We start from the raw sequence: 18,783 nt of genomic DNA, 5'->3' as shown, positions 1-18,783 counted from the left end.
AGTGTCATAGTCAACAATGGTCAACAAATAGCCTGACAACTTAATAACATGGTCAGTTAGGTCAGTACATTACGTCAACCAGGAACTACAGGCCGTGACTAAGTGATGTCTGTCATACCTGGTCAGTCGTCTGATACACTGACCATTGGTGACTGTGTACCTGGTGTGTAGGTATTTTACCCCCAAGGAAACATATCTGTGTCCACTGTAAACAAGGTCCAGGAAGAATTCCATTGACTAATGGGGTTTTTTCGGATCATAAAATTAAACATTTATCCCATTACAGTACTACCATCAGAGATCTTCTGTAGATTAGTGTTAAATAGTGAGTCAGCCCAGTACTAAACAACAAATCTACCAAATGTTTGTATGTAAGCTACAAAAAGTACACAGTGGATCACTGACAAATTCTCCCAAACATAAGTATAATAAGTTAGATGTTAATATAATCTATATACAGGTCTGCGTCAGATGTAAAACATAATATTTATAGGCTGGTTTTAAAAGCCAATAACAAATTACCACGAGTCTGTATAAGACAGTTATTGGGGCACAATTAGAATTTCATTTAATTCTTAAAATTCTACAAATAAAATAGTTTCACATTTAAAATTTGATTTGACTAAAAAAGGAAGTTGATCAGTTAAACAACATGTGACTTTTCTTTTTACAGAACACCCTGGCCTGTGGAACCTGTTTACCTGTTTACCCACTGATACACAATGGTGATCTCCATGGTCAGTTTGTGATAGCAGTCAGTTAGTGATCTCCTCGGTCAGTTAGAGATCTCAGTGGTCAGTTACAGCACTGGACCTTGAGGTACTAGCTCACAATGTGACTCTTTGTACCAGTCAGTCATTACTAAACAACATGTAAGGTGTTACCAGTGTACAGACAAGTCTGACTACAATAAGTCAAACACTGTTTTACAGGCTATAATCCTTTAATCTGGCAGTCTGAGACAAGTGCACCACTGGTCTACATTATGGATTTAGGAACAATGACGGACAAAATCAGACCAAATCCAGACCACCTTAAAGGGCCAAATTGTGACAGGGATGAGGATTGCTTTCCTAAAGCACCCACTGGCTCCCATCCCCCTAAAGCACCCACTGGTTCCCATCCCCCTAAAGCACCCACTGGCTCCCGTCCCCCTAAAGCACCCACTGGCTCCCATCCCCCTAAAGCACCCCTCCAATTCCCTGAAATCAACGTATCCTGCCTGCAGCCTCCTATGACAGATCACAACTGACCAGACAATGGTTCTGTAACCATGACAATACCAGCAGCAGGTGAATGATATGCTGTACCTGACTAGGTCTCCCCATTACCAGATGGCTTGTGATCAATCATAGACCTCATTAGTCCTCCATTATCTTATCTAAAAGCATATGATAGCCATCTTTAAAATTATGTAATCCTGTGTTTTCCTCTTAACGACAACAAGAAAACAAGACCGGTAGAACTTTTTGCCTGTAATACCGTCCAACCACATGTAATTAGTCCCTGTATAGAACCTAAATACACAATTTAATGGGCATGGTTATTACAGGATACAGCTCTCAATAACAACACTAATAGAAAGGGTCACTACCTGCATTTTATAATCAGCCCATGTGGCCATACTCAGTCAGAGTCATTTCATGAAAAGTTCACGCTGCAGTAACGCCAGTAGTCTAATTTAATTAAATACACAAAAGGTCAGCATCTGTTTACTTGTATGTAAAATGTAATGCTGTAATACAGAGTTTATCAGCACCTTCCTAACATTCTATCGCCTACTACAACAAGTAATTAATCAGTAGCATAAAAATCACTTGATCAATGGTTTGGAAGGATTTGGGTGGGGGGGTCGTGTTTATTCCTCAGTAAAAACACTCCCAGAACATGTCCGCATACAGAGGGCCTACATTCCACATGTATGCTATCTCACTTCCATTTTTACACAGAGTTACAGGTGAGAACTACACGAAGATTTTTTATATATAACGGTGATTACATTATGTCACCAGGCATAACAGATATGTGTGAGTCAACCACCACATTGGTGTAGATCGAACTCGCACCTACGTCAATACATTCAATAATTGTGGTGGCGCTTGTCTATTGATAAGGCCAATCTACAAAAATTTAATGGTGAGGATCACAGACAGACCCACTCTACCCACCCCAGTCCTTGTAAATAAACAAATAAACATTGCTGTCACCTCCCTACCTATCACCTCTGATCCACCCTCTGATATCAATGATACGTCCATTTGTGTCCCTGGTAAACCTTTCTACCTACCACAGGTAATTAAACATACTACTCCTGTATATCATTGTAGATCTGTGCCTACCCCAGGCTGGCTCACACTCTATCTTTACCCCAGGCTGGCTCACACACTATCTGCCATCTATCAAAAGGAAAACACCATTTCAGGGGTAATATCATTAAACCTACACTAGGTTTTGTGGTTTGTTGTTCAGAATGCTGAGTGCAAAAATGGTGATGTCATTTTTCTTGAAGTTTTATCAATGAAAACAAGACAGTGAAGACTTGATCAGAAATCTGGTTGGCCACACAGTGAACACATCAGGGGTTATCATGTTAAATAGGAAAATGTCATACATATAATGTGTATATTGTTATGAGGTCTATAAAATGTCATACATATAATGTATATATTGCCTGTTATGCTTTGTAGCAACATCATCACATCAACTTTAACATAAAATGTTCAAGTTCCGTCCAACGTTACTTCAGGTAACTTCCCAAAGACACTTTAACATAAAATACATAATCTATACCCTTGAAATACCTATCACTGCATTACATTTTGGTTGTTCTGTTCATGGATTTATTCAGTACTTCTTTGCTCATAATAGTTGATACCAGTTTCAAATGACTAATTTGTCCAGTATACCAGACAAAGGTACCCGCCCTGCAATGTTTGTATAACACGTGCTCTTGTTGACAGTAGAGAGCTACATGTTACTGTTATTTAATCTGGTCCCAACACGTCACTATACGTTATACAATATTTGACTATAGGCTCAGTAGAATAGCATTCCTGTCAAAGACTTCTCACATACCCTAACCAAAGCCTCTAAAATTAGCACTCTCAGGTCAAGGTCAATGATACCTTCAATAGTGTAAATGGTGTGTATGTGTAGTAGGTCCTCAGGACAAGACCAATGAGATAGCTGCCATAGCGTTGCTCATCAAATAACTGGCTTTTCTATCACGACAAATCGCCACTGCACAAATATAATCATTTGAATGGCGACGGTCAAAAGACCCCAGTAATCAGGGACCAATGGTTTGCCATGAAAAGATCCATTATCAAACTAACACAGCTCTTTATATTACCTTCATATCTTACAATACAAAGTCATTTTTGTCATTATCAGAAATCTGTTTTGGTTTATAATTAGTTACTAATTGTAGTACATAACCATGCAATGACTCATGAATGGGGTTTCTAAATTACTCAAGAAGGATATATAGAACTGTGACATGTTCCTGGTCTAGATATGACAGCTAACTTGGTGTGACTCAATATCTATAGGGTATGACATCAATGTTCTAACATAGGCATTAGAGCGTCTACAAATATCCTACAAATATCAACTGTATATAGGGTATGACATCAATGTTCTAACAGGCATTAGAGCATCTACAAATATCCTACAAATATCAACTCTATATAGGGTATGATATCAATGTTCTAACAGGCATTAGAGCGTCTACAAATATCCTACAAATATCAACTGTATATAGGGTATGACATCAATGTTCTAACAGGCATTAGAGCATCTACAAATATCCTACAAATATCAACTGTATATAGGGTATGACATCAATGTTCTAACATAGGCATTAGAGCATCTACAAATATCCTACAAATGTCAACTGTATATAGGGTATGATATCAATGTTCTAACATAGGCATTAGAGCGTCTACAAATATCCTACAAATATCAACTATATATAGGGTATGATATCAATGTTCTAACATAGGCATTAGAGCATCTACAAATATCCTACAAATATCAACTGTATATAGGGTATGATATCAATGTTCTAACATAGGCATTAGAGCGTCTACAAATATCCTACAAATATCAACTGTATATAGGGTATGATATCAATGTTCTATAGGGATTAGAGATACACACACTTGTCTCTCTGTTATATATTGTAGTTGTAATAATAAAAGGACAATCAACCAGTAGTGTCAATCCCTGTGGTGAAATTGTCTTATTACCAATATTTACACTTCCCAATGAGCATTTCCTTGTCTTGATAAATTGCTTTTTTGTAAACCTGTTTTTAAGCTACTTAACTTTACAAGAATTATAACTTCTCTCAAACAAGAGCCAGGTGTTCGGTATTGTGTTGAAGTTGTCATTGTTGTATAGTAGAAGGAGAAAGGTAGGACCACTAACTGGACCTGACAGTCGTGTCAATAGCCTCACTGAGTCAATGTGTGCCTCTAGCCAACACCTAACAGGAACCTGTATATGTGACAATGTTTTACTTACAACACAAACTACCTTGTGAGATACTATCATCACAGGGTATGACTTACATAAGGAGCGAGACTTCCCCCCTGGGCACCCTCTCCTACCAAACATTCTGAAGCACAAGATAAATAAAGAATCCTGTTCACTTAAAATTCAGGTCTTAATTTTGACCTGAAGCCGGTGTTTGATCTCGTACCCTTATGTCACTATAATTCTTAACGTCAGGAATAGTATTGTTTTCTCTATTCTAACTTACGTTACTTTCATGTTTCTAAACCAGTTTTACATTAAATGTGTTATGCTATACAATGAGAAAGTTTTCACCACTTATAAAAGGTTGAATGCCAGCTTTGCTTTTGACATTAAAAAAAAGTCCAAAGCCCCAACTGGTTTCTAACCAAAACCTTAATAAATTCCTTTATCTATGTGAACTGTAACAAAATTTGAAAAATTCCGCTCAAGTAGACAAGTGAGTTGATGTAAATTCCGCTGTACCTGTATATCACTAGACCTATACTATCATTTGTTGTGACCCAATCCAGTGCCTTGTTTATCCTGTTTGACCATCCCAGGGATAAGTCACCATACCAGCAGTACTGAGGATACCTACCTGTAACCCTATACAAGTCACGCCTAAACTACCTTCCATCATTCTTTTTTATTACATGTGGTTTCAGTGGTAGATCCAAGAAGGTTTCAGGCAGATTCTAGGCTAATATCTATTGTGTTTTAACACAGACATATGCTTTTCAAAGCCTCCTTTGAAACCCGACCCCTGTAACCCTGATATAGACTGGAACTTCACCACAACCTGGATCCAGCGCCATCACTGTACTACTTGTACTTTGGAACACCTGTCCATATCAATCTCCTAGATCAATTCATATTATTGATTTTTGCAGCATCAAATTGCATAGTTACAATTTGTTGTAGGAACAGTGAGTGATGATATTCACACAACTGGGGTAACATTCCATTGTGAGGTACAGGCTAACTTATTATTTACACACATTAAAACCAGCCACTTACACCAGTTACCATACAAGGAAGACAGTGTAGCTAGCTTCATGTAATGTTATGGTGTTTTCTGAACTCTGATAGGACATTTATCAAATATAGGGCAGAAGTAAATGTCACCTCTACAGTTTAGCTACATAAGTCAGCTGGAGACATATGGTAATGAGATCCTCATAAAAACCTTTATATATATGGTGTGTAATACTGAAAATCAGCGATGAAAGACAAATAGGGGGGGGGGGGGGGGGGATACACAATGACTTGGGAATGAATCTCACCTTTCCTGGGAGACAAACCGTATTGACATTCCTTATGATGAGGAAACACAATTAGACTTGATCAAGATTCTTACCTGACAGTATATATTCCTTGGCTTATGCTAGTCCTGGGGCGGGGTGCAGGCTGTTTGCGGTGCTGATGTTGGCCCCTAATGGTGGCCCCATACACCTGTTCCAGGCGGAGAAGATCCGGCGAACTACTATATAGTGACCGTGTCCTCCTGCTGGGCTCAGGGGGTGGGGGAGGAGGGGAGTGTGTGGGGGCAGGAGCACTGAACCTTTGGGGACGGGAGGGGTTATCCTCGTAGTCTATTGGCACTGCGGACAGAGATAGTTTGGGACGAGAGTACATAGACTCAATAGGTTTGTTCACATAAGATCCAAAACTCCTGGGTAAGGTCCTTGCATGAGCCTTTCTTAAAGCTTTTTGTATTTTCTTTTCTTCTTTCAATCTCCTTTTTTCTTCCTTTTCAAGTCTTTTTCTCTCCTCTTTGTCACGTTTTTTTAACTCCTTTAAGAACTTTTTATCTGCTTTCTTATTACCATCCAGTAGTGAAGGCATGCTAGATGACAGCCCCTTAGACTTGTACAGGTTCCCCTGAGAACTGTTAACATCCCTTGGGTTGGCATGTCCATTGCCTACTATAAGCACATCTTTGTTTCCCTGGGTGGGGCGGTACACTACAAGTGCCCCTCCCCTGGGGAGGGTGCCGTTGGTGTGGGCCATTGCCGGCCGCATAGATTGGACTTGGTGTAATGGCTGTCGCTGGTGGATTACCTGGCCACTGCCACCTCTGGGCAGAGTTACGTAGTGAGGATGCATGACAGATCCGTGGCCTGAGGACGTCAGGTCGTCACCCACTGATTTATTACTTGACGGGTGAAGTTTCCAGTTCTCTAACACCTTGGTGTTGTCACTAGAGTCTAGGTATGCATCCTCGTGGTAGTACCTGTCCTCTGGGTACCCATGTGAGTTACCTGGGTAGTCCCCTGGGTAACCTGTAGAGCCTTGTTCCACACTATACACTAAAGGATCGTCTCCCTGGTCAATGGTGTAGAATCCTAGGTCATCCCCATCCTGATTCCAGGCATTACCGTCAGTGTAGGGGTCATTGTTGTTGTTATTCCAACTGTTAATCAAACCACTGCAGTACTGGTTCACCACTTTACCTATACGTCGGTCGACAGGTGAGGTCCTCTGCCTGCCCAGGTCTGGGGGGGTAGAGGAGGAACGTTTCCTGTAGCGTGGGTTATAGGATACCTCCGAGGGGATGGAACTGACACTACCGTTGGGTGTTCCTGTGCTGCCCGCCGATGAGACACTGCTTCTCCTTGAGCGACCGTGTGACACTACACTGCCACCACTACCTATTATTTCACTAGGTTCCAGCTGGCTGGGCACATACGTAGTGGATACCCCTATTTGCTGTGTGTCAACGCCCGACTGGAAGGAATTCAGGGGTACTGCTTTCACCGGCAGGGGGCGTCTGGGGTTGGTGGGGTCTGGGGTGTCTCCTGACTTTACTTTCAATCCTTGGGGTAGGGCTATAAACTTCTTAAAGGCAAACGCAGAGTCTGGTATTTTTTTACCATCTGGCTGGTTAGTGCCACCACGTTGGCTGTCTATTGTTCGCGACTTTAGGTCTTTGTGAGTCATTATGGGAGTAGATTGCTGTACTTACGTGGCTTATGTTTACTCGAGTGAGTTAATTGTCCAAGTACTGTTTGGTATTTCTAATCCAAGGATTGCATACTTCTCTTAGTATCCAGTCCATTTAAATTCTGGCACCAATCTAGTGGACTAAGTTTATAGGATAAAACACATCTTCACACTTAAAGTCTTTCTACACAGACACTTCCACATTAAGTCACAGCCAGGTGAACCACCATACCTGTAAAGTCCAAATTTTACACCTGTAATTAAGGTCCTACAGGTACACACAGGTATAAATGTCCATGTAATTAGTACTAAATGTATGGGATAGTACAAGTTGAAACACACCTACAGAGTCCCTTTCTACTACTTGACTTAATTGTAATATTATCCCTGATCTGTAACAAACAGTAGCCTTACACCTTAGTGTTGACGCACCCACAGATATTATTTATTATTACATTTCAAGTACTTTATCTTAAATGACAAATCGTGTATTGTGTGTTTATTTCTGAAATTTAATATGAATATTGTAAACCATAATAAAGTGATTTAATTAAATTAACATCTACAATAAGAATCACGTTCAAATATCCTGATTACTCTATAAGATTTTAAAATTAGGTAATCAATCCATGAAAAAATATAGATCCTATAAGAGGATCAATAGAATTTTGAATTTCGAAGGAAAAAAATGTATTTAATGATGAAAAAATACATTTAAATGAACAAACTCAATAACTAAATGAATATTTGAATTTAAAAACAAAGATTTATCACACTTTTCCTACATATCTATTATTATTTAATAATACAGATATATATATAGAATCTAAAATATGACAAATTTACATGAAAAATATCAATAAATCTTAATATGGCTTGAACAGAAGTTAAGCTCTAATTTAACATGTTTAAACAATTTAAATTTACTCTAAATGAATTAAAACTAAACTGATAATCTGTTGAATACCTTCCTCCTGTGATGTGATGGATTTAAATGCTGAGTATTCTGTATACAATTAAATGACAACGAGAGGTTTGTTTACCTGTGGCCCACCTGTCTCACTACATTACTCACATGCGTGTCGTGTGGGAGGTGGCCAGATGTATATAAAGGACACCGCCCAGTTTTCTTGTGAGGAGTAGCTCTTCGTTACATCACTGACACAAAAATAAACATGATATACCCTCTCTGTACACGCCTGGTATAGTTTGATATCAAACGCCCAATGTCAATTTCACCAGGTGTAACTCCAACACATTCTGCTCAGTAAAGAATCAATATTGCCTCCATTCTCAACGCTCAGTATAAATCTATACTATAGTGATGATCCTCCTTGCCGGGCGCTGTCATGTCCCGGGTATCAGGTGTAAATTGCCGGGCACTGTCATGTCCCGGGTATCAGGTGTAAATTAACTTGGGGTAATCCTGACCCGTTAATCGCAGGGCATTAAGATCACCACCACATACCTGGCTATTGTTTCTCTCACAATGGCCCAAATACTTCCTCCAATGGGTGTATATGACTGCTGTCGAAAGGCTGCGTTCGGACTTGTCCTGTGCTCTAGAGAGTTATGCCAGAGTGCTCGGACCGCAGAAATGGCTCAGTTCCAATCTAGCTTTACAACACACACTGATGGTTCTGTTGTAAATAAATCCAAATCAAATTTTATGTGGCAAATTTTTACCGTCAGTCACCAGTAATCAGTTGATACACATGTAGATGGGCTTCGCTCCACTCGACTTTTCGTGTTGTAAATAGTATATATAGGCTTTCACTAAATCTTTATCACATCTACTTAATGTTTTCTTCATTGGTTTTCCAAGACATTGAACACAAATACACACACTGAACCAAGAAAATCACTCTTGGACCATGCTATTGACAAAGAGAGTGAGCCTGCCCTGGTCTGTACAACCTTCTCCCGCTCCTCATGGGCTAACAGTGAAAATCAATAAAACATTCACTCTGTTCTCCAGGTATGATTATAATACCTTTCACAAGGTATCTTCAAAAGAATATTGTTAGCGGGATGTTGAATCAGCTTTAAGACAGCCTGGTGCCAGATCTCTGGTAAAGTTGATGACAGGTAGGCAAGCCTCACCAACATTAAAGATGTAGGACAACATTGTTTTGTGATTTTTCTTCAATTGTGACAGATGCTTTCTGTATCATACCAAATGGTTAGTAAATCTCGTTAAGACCAGGTAAACTACAATGCCAGGTATCTAGACAGGTAAAAATGCATGCATACATAATTAATCACTTCCACTGAAGAATAGAAAGTGAAATGGTCTATGTACCTTTGACACGAAGTTCAATTCTTTGCTAAACTGTTTGGGCCAAAAGTACTTATCAAAATGTTTGCCAAGGAATATATATATGAGAAAGTTCAGTCTTATCTTGTGCAAATACAGGTGAAACACAAACAGGTAAAGGTTTGCTGAACACCTTAAGTACCTGGAGAAATGTTTGTTCAGTTGGTAATGAATACCAAGGGAATTACCTATATCTTTCCAGCCCATCCAATGATTCATCATTCCATCATTATATTACTACCAGTAAACGTCGTATCCTTTATCCCCATTAATGAATCAGGCTGGTGCTATTTTATCAGATGTAAATTTCACTTTCCTTATCAGCATTACTAGAGACCAGGATAAGAAATCTCCCGACCAATTGATATGTTATACAACAGTGTACAATAGGAAAGCTCTATTAAACTCAAAGTGTAAAATTATAAATAAACATAAGCTTCAAATAAAACCACATTAATTATTTCTCCTACTTTGGTGAAATGCCAACAACTGAAATGGGATGCGTTTCCTTACTTCAACAGTAAACAGGTAAATGACATGAGAACTGTAACCCTGTCACAAACTACAATTAACCAGAAACAGAGCAGCAGTACTGTACCTGTAACCCTGTCACAAACTACAATTAACCATAAACAGAACAGCAGTACTGTACCTGTGACCATGCATGTCTGTCACTAGAAATGTACGTCTGAAATCTGTTTCACAAACCAGTCATCACTTAAAGAAATTCCTAAACTCAAAATGTTCTGTTGTAAGGAAAGCATTACACAAGTGAAAAAAGATGTCTTTAGATAACTTATAATAAGGTTTTTAAATCCAATAATGCTTTTCTTCGAAAAAAAAGTTAAGTTTAAGGAACATTCCTGAACCTAGGACCTTGCCTTTTCTTTATTTGTAAAAAGAAATTGTCTACTTTAATAAGAACCAATCATTAAACAGAAGTTGAACAAGGAGTCGAGGGCGACATGATCACCTGATGTTTGAGCTTAAGTTGCGGGCAACATGATCACCTGATGTTTGAGCTTAAGTTGAGGGGGTCATGATCACCTGATGTTTGAGCTTAAGTCGTGGGCGACATGATCACATCATGTTTGAGCTTAAGTCGAGAGGGTCATGATCACCTGATGTTTAACGTCGAGGGGGTCATGATCACCTGATGTTTGACCTTAAGTCGAGGGGGATGTGATCACCTGATGTTTGACCTTAAGTCGAGGGGGTCATGATCACCTGATGTTTGACCTTAAGTCGAGGGGGTCGTGATCACCTGATGTTTGACCTTAAGTCGAGGGGGTTGTGATCACCTGATGTTTGACCTTAAGTTGAGGGGGTCGTGATCACCTGATGTTTGACCTTAAGTCGAGGGGGTCGTGATCATCTGATGATTGACCTTAAGTCGGGGGGGTCGTGATCATCTGATGATTGACTTAACCTAAAGTCACAGGTAGCATGATCACCTGAAGTTTTACCTGAAGTGTTGGGTGTCATGATCATCTAATTCTTGACCTTAAATTGAGGGTAACGTGATCACCTGATGCTTGACCTTATATATTTGGTGTCATGATCACCTGAACTTTAACCTTATTCTTGATTGTATGTAGCATTTGAGTTTGTGATTATCCATGAAATATTGAGTTAAGTCGGACAGTCAACAGATCCCAGCTCCTGGTCTTATAATCTTTATATATTCTTCTCTTCTGTTTTTTGTTTTGATGAATAAGTGATAATACCGCTCCAAGTCTGACTCTAGTTTTGTGTAGAATGAATATACAAAGCTGTACAGGTAATCCCTGTCAGTATCCTTCCTAGTTATTATGAGATTATACCTATAGTTATGTCCAAATTCAATTACACATTCATACAAATGACGGCTAAATGCACACACAAGAATAATCAAATCAGTCTTGCCTAATCGGGAGAATGTCTTGATCGTTAACGAGGTTACCTGTGTCCAAGCTAGTGTCACCAGGTGAGCTTATGACCTGTGTCACATTGATTTAATTTCCATCAATATTAACAGCCAATAGGGCGAGTGAGGGCTTGTCACCTCCTAGACTGTGTCATTATAGCTACACTAGCGTGGCCAAAACACCTGGACAAAAAACAGATCCCTGTAGTAAAACCTGGACAACTTTCTTCTGAGCTTCAAATTAATATTTCCAGACTTTCATCACATCAATTCAGAAAATAAGTTTAAAACAGAATAACACCAAAGACAACATGGATATAAAATGTGCCTAGTTATCTAGTTAATACCTTAGATACAAATGCTATGGTTTACCTGGTACAGGTATTATCAAGGTGCACTGCCTACGTGTGCAATGACCACTGTATATAGAGAAAATATGTAAGTTAATTGACCTCTGTAACTATGACCTTTGACCTTGAACATGCTCTGAAGTGATACAACTACATCTCAAAGGAAGACAGTGAACGTAATTTGAGAAAAATCTGTCCAGTTCACTTTTTGGAAAATACATGATTGCAACGAAAAGAGAGTTTGACCCTGAAATCAAGATGACTGCTTCGCGCCATCTTCCTACTGATAGAAAAAAACTCCACACATACTCCATCAATCTCACTATCACCAATGCATTATTGTCAATAAGAAACGTAATTGTGGCCTTTATCAATATGATGTGATACACATCACTCCTTACCAACATGTGTATGTAGTACATTGGTATTGTATACTGGGAGATGATACAGGCTTCGCGGACTTTCTAACCATATTGTACCTATGTATTGATTGTATACTGGGAGATGATACAGGCTTCGCGGACTTTCGAACCAGATTGTACCTATGTATTGATTGTATACTGGGAGATGATACAGGCTTCGCTGACTTTCTAACCAGATTGTACCTATGTATTGATTGTATTCTGGGAGATGATACAGGCTTCGCAGACTTTCTAACAAGATTGTACCTATGTATTAATTGTATACTGGGAGATGATACAGGCTTCGTCGCCTTTCTTACCAGATTGTACCTATGTATTAATTGTATACTTGGAGATGATACAGGGTTCGTCGACTTTCTAACCAGATTGTACCTATGTATTAATTGTATACTGGGATATGATACAGGCTTCGTCGCCTTTCTAACCAGATTGTACCTATGTATTAATGGTATACTGGGAGATGATACAGGCTTAGCGGACTTTCTAACCAGATTGTACCTATGCATTAATTGTATACTGGGAGATGATACAGGCTTGGTCGCCTTTCTTACCAGATTGTACCTCTGTATTAATTGTATACTTGGAGATGATACGGGGTTCGTCGACTTTCTAACCAGATTGTACCTATCTATTAATTGTGTACTGGGAGATGATACAGGCTTCGCTGACTTTCTAACCAGATTATACAGGCTTCGCGGACTTTCTAACAAGATTGTACCTATGAATTGATTGTATCCTGGGAGATGATACAGGCTTCGCAGCCTTTCTAACAAGATTGTACCTATGTACTAATTGTATACTGGGAGATGATACAGACTTCGTCGCCTTTCTTACCAGATTGTACATATGTATTAATTGTATACTTGGAGATGATACGGGGTTCGTCGACTTTCTAACCAGATTGTACCTATGTATCAATTGTATACTGGGAGATGATACAGGCTTAGTCGCCTTTATTAACAGATTGTACCTATGTATTAATTGTGTACTGGGAGATGATACAGGCTTCGCCGACTTTCTTACCAGATTGTACCTATGTATTAACTGTATACTGGGAGATGATACAGGCTTGGTCGCCTTTCTTACCAGATTGTACCTATGTATTGATTGTATACCGGGAGATGATACAGGCTTCGTCGACTTTTTAACCATATTGTACCTATGTATTAATTGTATACTTGGAGATCATACAGGGTTCGTCGACTTTCTAACCAGATTGTACCTATCTATTAATTGTGTACTGGGAGATGATACAGGCTTCGCCGCCATTCTTAACAGATTGTACCTATGTATTAATTGTGTACTGGGAGATGATACAGGCTTCGCGGACTTTCTTACCAGATTATACAGGCTTCGCGGACTTTCTAACTAGATTGTACCTATGTATTAATTGTAGACTGGGAGATGATACAGGCTTCGTCGACTTTCTAACCATATTGTACCTATGTATTTATTGTATACTGGGAGATGATACAGGCTTCTTCGACTTTTTAACCATATTGTACCTATGTATTAATTGTATACTGGGAGATGATACAGGCTTCGTGGACTTTCTAACCAGATTGTACCTATGTATCAATTGTATACTGGGAGATGATACAGGCTTCGTCGCCTTTCTTACCAGATTGTACCTTTGTATTAATTGTATACTGGGAGATGATACAGGATTCGCGGACTTTCTAACCAGATTGTACCTAGGTATTAATTGTATACTGGGAGATGATACAGGATTCGCGGACTTTCTAACCAGATTGTACCTATGCATTAATTGTATACTGGGAGATGATACAGGCCCCGCGGACTTTCTAACCAGATTGTACCTATGCATTAATTGTATACTGGGAGATGATACAGGGTTCGTCGACTTTCTAACCAGATTGTTCCTATGTATTAATTGTATACTGGGAGATGATCCAGGCTTCGTGGACTTTCTACCCAGATTGTACCTATGTATCAATTGTATACTGGGAGGTGATACAGGCTTCGCGGACTTTCTAACCAGATTATACAGGCTTCGCAGACTTTCTAACCAGATTGTACCTATGGACTAATTGTATACTGGGAGGTGATACAGGCTTCGCGGACTTTCTAACCAGATTGTTCCTATGTATTAATTGTATACTGGGAGATGATACAGGCTTTGCGGACTTTCTAACCAGATTGTACCTATGTACTAATTGTATACTGGGAGATGATACAGGCTTTGCGGACTTTCTAACCAGATTGTACCTATGCATTAATTGTATACTGGGAGATGATACAGGCCCCGCGGACTTTCTAACCAGATTGTACCTATCTATTAACTGTATACTGGGAGATGATACAGGCTTCGGGGACTGTCTAACCAGATTGTACCTATCTATTAACTGTATACTGGGAGATGATACAGGCTTCGCCGCCTTTCTTACCAGATTGTACCTATGTATTGATTGTATACTGGGAGATGATACAGGCTTCGGCGCCTTTCTTACCAGATTGTACCTATGTATTGATTGTATACTGGGAGATGATACAGGCTTCGGGGACTGTCTAACCAGATTGTACCTATCTATTAACTGTATACTGGGAGATGATACAGGCTTCGCAGACTTTCTAACTAGATTGTACCTATGTATTAATTGAGGGTTCGTCGACTTTCTAACCAGATTGTTCCTATGTATTAATTGTATACTGGGAGATGATGCAGGCTTCGCGGACTTTCTAACCAGATTGTTCCTATGTATTAATTGTATACTGGGAGATGATCCAGGCTTCGTGGACTTTCTACCCAGATTGTACCTATGTATCAATTGTATACTGGGAGATGATACAGGCTTCGCCGCCTTTCTTACCAGATTGTACCTATGTATTAATTGTATACGGGGAGATGATACAGGCTGCGCGGACTTTCTAACAAGATTGTACCTATGTATTAATTGTATACTGTGAGATGATACAGGCTTCGCGATCTTTCTTACCAGATTGTACCTATGTATTAATTGTATACTGGGAGATGATACAGGCTTCGCGATCTTTCTTACCAGATTGTACCTATGTATTAATTGTATACTGGGAGATGATGCAGGCTTCGCGGACTTTCTAACCAGATTGTACCTATGCATTAATTGTATACTGGGAGATGATACAGGCTTCGCGGACTTTCTAACCAGATTGTACCTATGTATTGATATTATACTGGGAGATGATACAGGCTTCGCGGACTTTCTAACCAGATTGTAACTATTCATTAATTGTATCCTGGGAGATGATACAGGCTTTGCGGACTTGCTAACCAGATTGTACCTATGCATTAATTGTATACTGGGAGGTGATACAGGCTTCGCGGACTTTCTAACCAGATTGTAACTATTCATTAATTGTATCCTGGGAGATGATACAGGCTACGCGGACTTTCTAACCAGATTGTTCCTATGTATTAATTGTATACTGGCAGATGATACAGGCTTCGCAGACTTTCTAACCAGATTGTAACTATTCATTAATTGTATCCTGGGAGATGATACAGGCTACGCGGACTTTCTAACCAGATTATACAGGCTTCGCAGACTTTTTAACCAGATTGTACCTATGTACTAATTGTATACTGGGAGATTATACAGGCTTCGCGGACTTTCTAACTAGATTGTATCTATGTATTAATTGTATACTAGGAGATGATACAGGCTTCGCAGTCTTTTTAACCAGATTGTACCTATGTACTAATTGTATACTGGGAGATTATACAGGCTTCGCGGACTTTCTAACAAGATTGTACCTATGTATTGATATTATTACCTATGTATTAATTGTATACTGGGAGATGATACAGGCTTCGTTTGTCTGCTGTCTTATCTTTTTATTTTGTAGAAATGTAATGACACTCCCCACACACCGCCAGGCCCACTCATCACCATATAACCGTAGAAATGTAATGACACTCCCCACACACAGCCAGGCCCACTCATCACTATATAACTGTAGAAATGTAATGACACTCCCCACACACCGCCAGGCCCACTCATCACTATATAACCGCCAGGCCCACTCATCGCTATATAACCGCCAGGCCCACTCATCACTATATAACCGGTACATTTTCAATCAGGTGTACAAGATCTTATCCCACATACCAGCCATTAACCTGCGGGTAAATTTAAGCATGAATCTGACCCAGATTTATGTGATCTTGTCTATGTCCTACTGGCAGGGATCCAAAACACTCTCCACACTAAGATGTATTTTTTACCTGATGAATATACTAACAAAACAATTCCTTTGGTTTGGAGGCTATTGTTTACCTCCTGATTCACCGTTAAACGACATTTTCAACCTGTAATCATTTAGTCAATACCCTATACAACGTAAAAAAAAATGTGCATGTAATTGTTTGCTATCTGAAAGGTTTTAAATCAGGTAATGGTTGTATTTTAAAGATACATAAACAAAATTGTGCTGACCACTGATTCAGCTAATCACCTTTTGAACAACTGGGTCCCATGCTTGCCAATTATTTTGAATTTCCATGGGGAAGATTATATGTGCTCAGAATTAAAAGCATAAATAAAATATGTGTACATGTACATCCTTGAAAAAATATCACTAAATAGCTTCTTATAAGCTATTCTGTCAGATGAAATCATCAGATCTTAGAAAATAGTTATAATTTAACAAATTCACTGGTGAAAGGCTCAATTTTAGGGTCCAAAATCAAGAGTCTCCCTCCAAAATAGGGAGAGTCGGCAAGTATGGGGTCCTGATGGTAATTATATCTTTTATAGTTATCTCCACCATTTCTACAATGTTTCTGTTATTGCCAGTGTCATATCGTTTCAACACACCTACAGGTATCACAAGATGTTAACGTTCACAAAGCAAATAAAATCCATCCCATTCAATTTCATGCTAAGTCCATTATTTGTGTATATTTTATACATTTGAAACATTGAGATCAGAACAAATAAACAATTCCACAGACATTCAGTAAATTTTGTGTTAATGTATCAAAAAACGAAACTTCAGAATTTAAAGTCTAAGTATACAGGTAATTTATATTCATGGCATAATGAAGTGAAACTGTAAATGAGCCTGGAGTCAATTCTCGTCCATAATGTGCTATTCCAAATAATTTCATTGAGTATATAACAAAAAGAATCGGAAAGTAATTGCCACAACATCTCTCTTGTTTCATAAACCTCCTGTGTGATGGGAACTTTGTTGTGACATCCTCAGTAAAGTTGTTAAAAAGTTACAGCATTGTTTTGTTTCCTTTTTGTGTTGTTTTATGGCCTATCTACAATCTTCAACTAGAAAGTTTCATTTAAATGAAATTTATATCATGGGCAATTTACACACAAAGATAAAATTCAAATTAAAAAGTTTGATTTGTACAATTAAAATGTCACAGCAATGATTTTACTTTTAACAAGATGTAAACTGCACTTAACAAAAACTTGTACAGAAACAAAACATATCTTGTCTGACCCGGTCTTGTCCTTTACTGGATGACTCCTATAAACAAAGGTTTGTGAGAATTCCTGATTAAAACATGATGTGCATTACATATGTCACATCCTCCTGTATATCAACTTCAGTGTCACGGTCCGTCCCCAGGGAACTTGTACTCACTCACCACAACACACTCAGACAAAGCCTGTCAGAGTTATCTACCCCTTGATCACTTTGACAATAAATGGGATATAGCTAGAGTTATCCCCCCTACATTAAACACATGCACAATGTATCACCTGTTTACATTTGTGATATCTACTACACACACTGGAACAAATCACATGGTTCTTTCTTCCAACAACTTATAGAAATAATAAACAAAATGTTGTCTATAGCTTCATTATGGCTGAAAAAAACATCAATTTATCGCTCAGCGATCCAGTACCAGTAGTATAAAACAAGTACTTACCCATAAGGGTGGACCAGCGTGGCTAGTGTGTTCCTATTGAGGGCGTTGTCTCGGGACACTTTCATTATATCTCCAAGGGACCCAGCTGTCAGAGAGATACAAATAAAGTCAGGTCATTGCTTCATAGAAAATCAGAATAAATATCAATTTATGGCTACAGAGACAATCTTATCACAAATTGATCCGCATAGAAGTCTTTTCAAAGAAACAAAAATGTATCAAAAGTATTTTAAAGAATAAGGATAAATAATAATAGAAAACTGGCTTAGACTTCACAAATGATAATAAAGTGTTTCTACTTAAAAGTTTTACAGTGTCAATGTTATGGAGATGTTAAGTGAAGAACAATGTCAGCTAGCTAAGGTCTAACTTGTTACAATTTACATTTATTTTTATTTGTTCATTTAATAAATGTTAATACTTTCACA

General features: G+C 38.7%; 1 protein-coding gene across 15 annotated transcripts in view; it reads right to left on the bottom strand.

The window, feature by feature from the left end:
• The window catches only part of LOC110450175 (SH3 and multiple ankyrin repeat domains protein 1-like), a 134,702-nt gene that overhangs the window by 35,988 nt on the left and 79,931 nt on the right, over window positions 1-18,783 (bottom strand). For 12 of the 15 annotated variants that reach the window (XM_021497462.1, XM_021497464.1, XM_021497463.1 and 9 more), the window contains one exon: window positions 18,356-18,440. In XM_021497462.1, the coding sequence (XP_021353137.1) occupies window positions 18,356-18,440 (85 nt within the window). Of the gene's footprint in view, window positions 1-5,878; window positions 7,862-8,431; window positions 9,363-18,355; window positions 18,441-18,783 lie in introns of those variants that run through there. The other 3 variants (XM_021497474.1, XM_021497473.1, XM_021497475.1) reach the window with 3 other exon arrangements.

This window comes from Mizuhopecten yessoensis, unplaced genomic scaffold (assembly GCF_002113885.1).
Source record: "Mizuhopecten yessoensis strain PY_sf001 unplaced genomic scaffold, ASM211388v2 scaffold5061, whole genome shotgun sequence".
NCBI lineage: Eukaryota > Metazoa > Mollusca > Bivalvia > Pectinida > Pectinidae > Mizuhopecten > Mizuhopecten yessoensis.
This window is presented reverse-complemented; position numbering and strand designations above follow the sequence as displayed.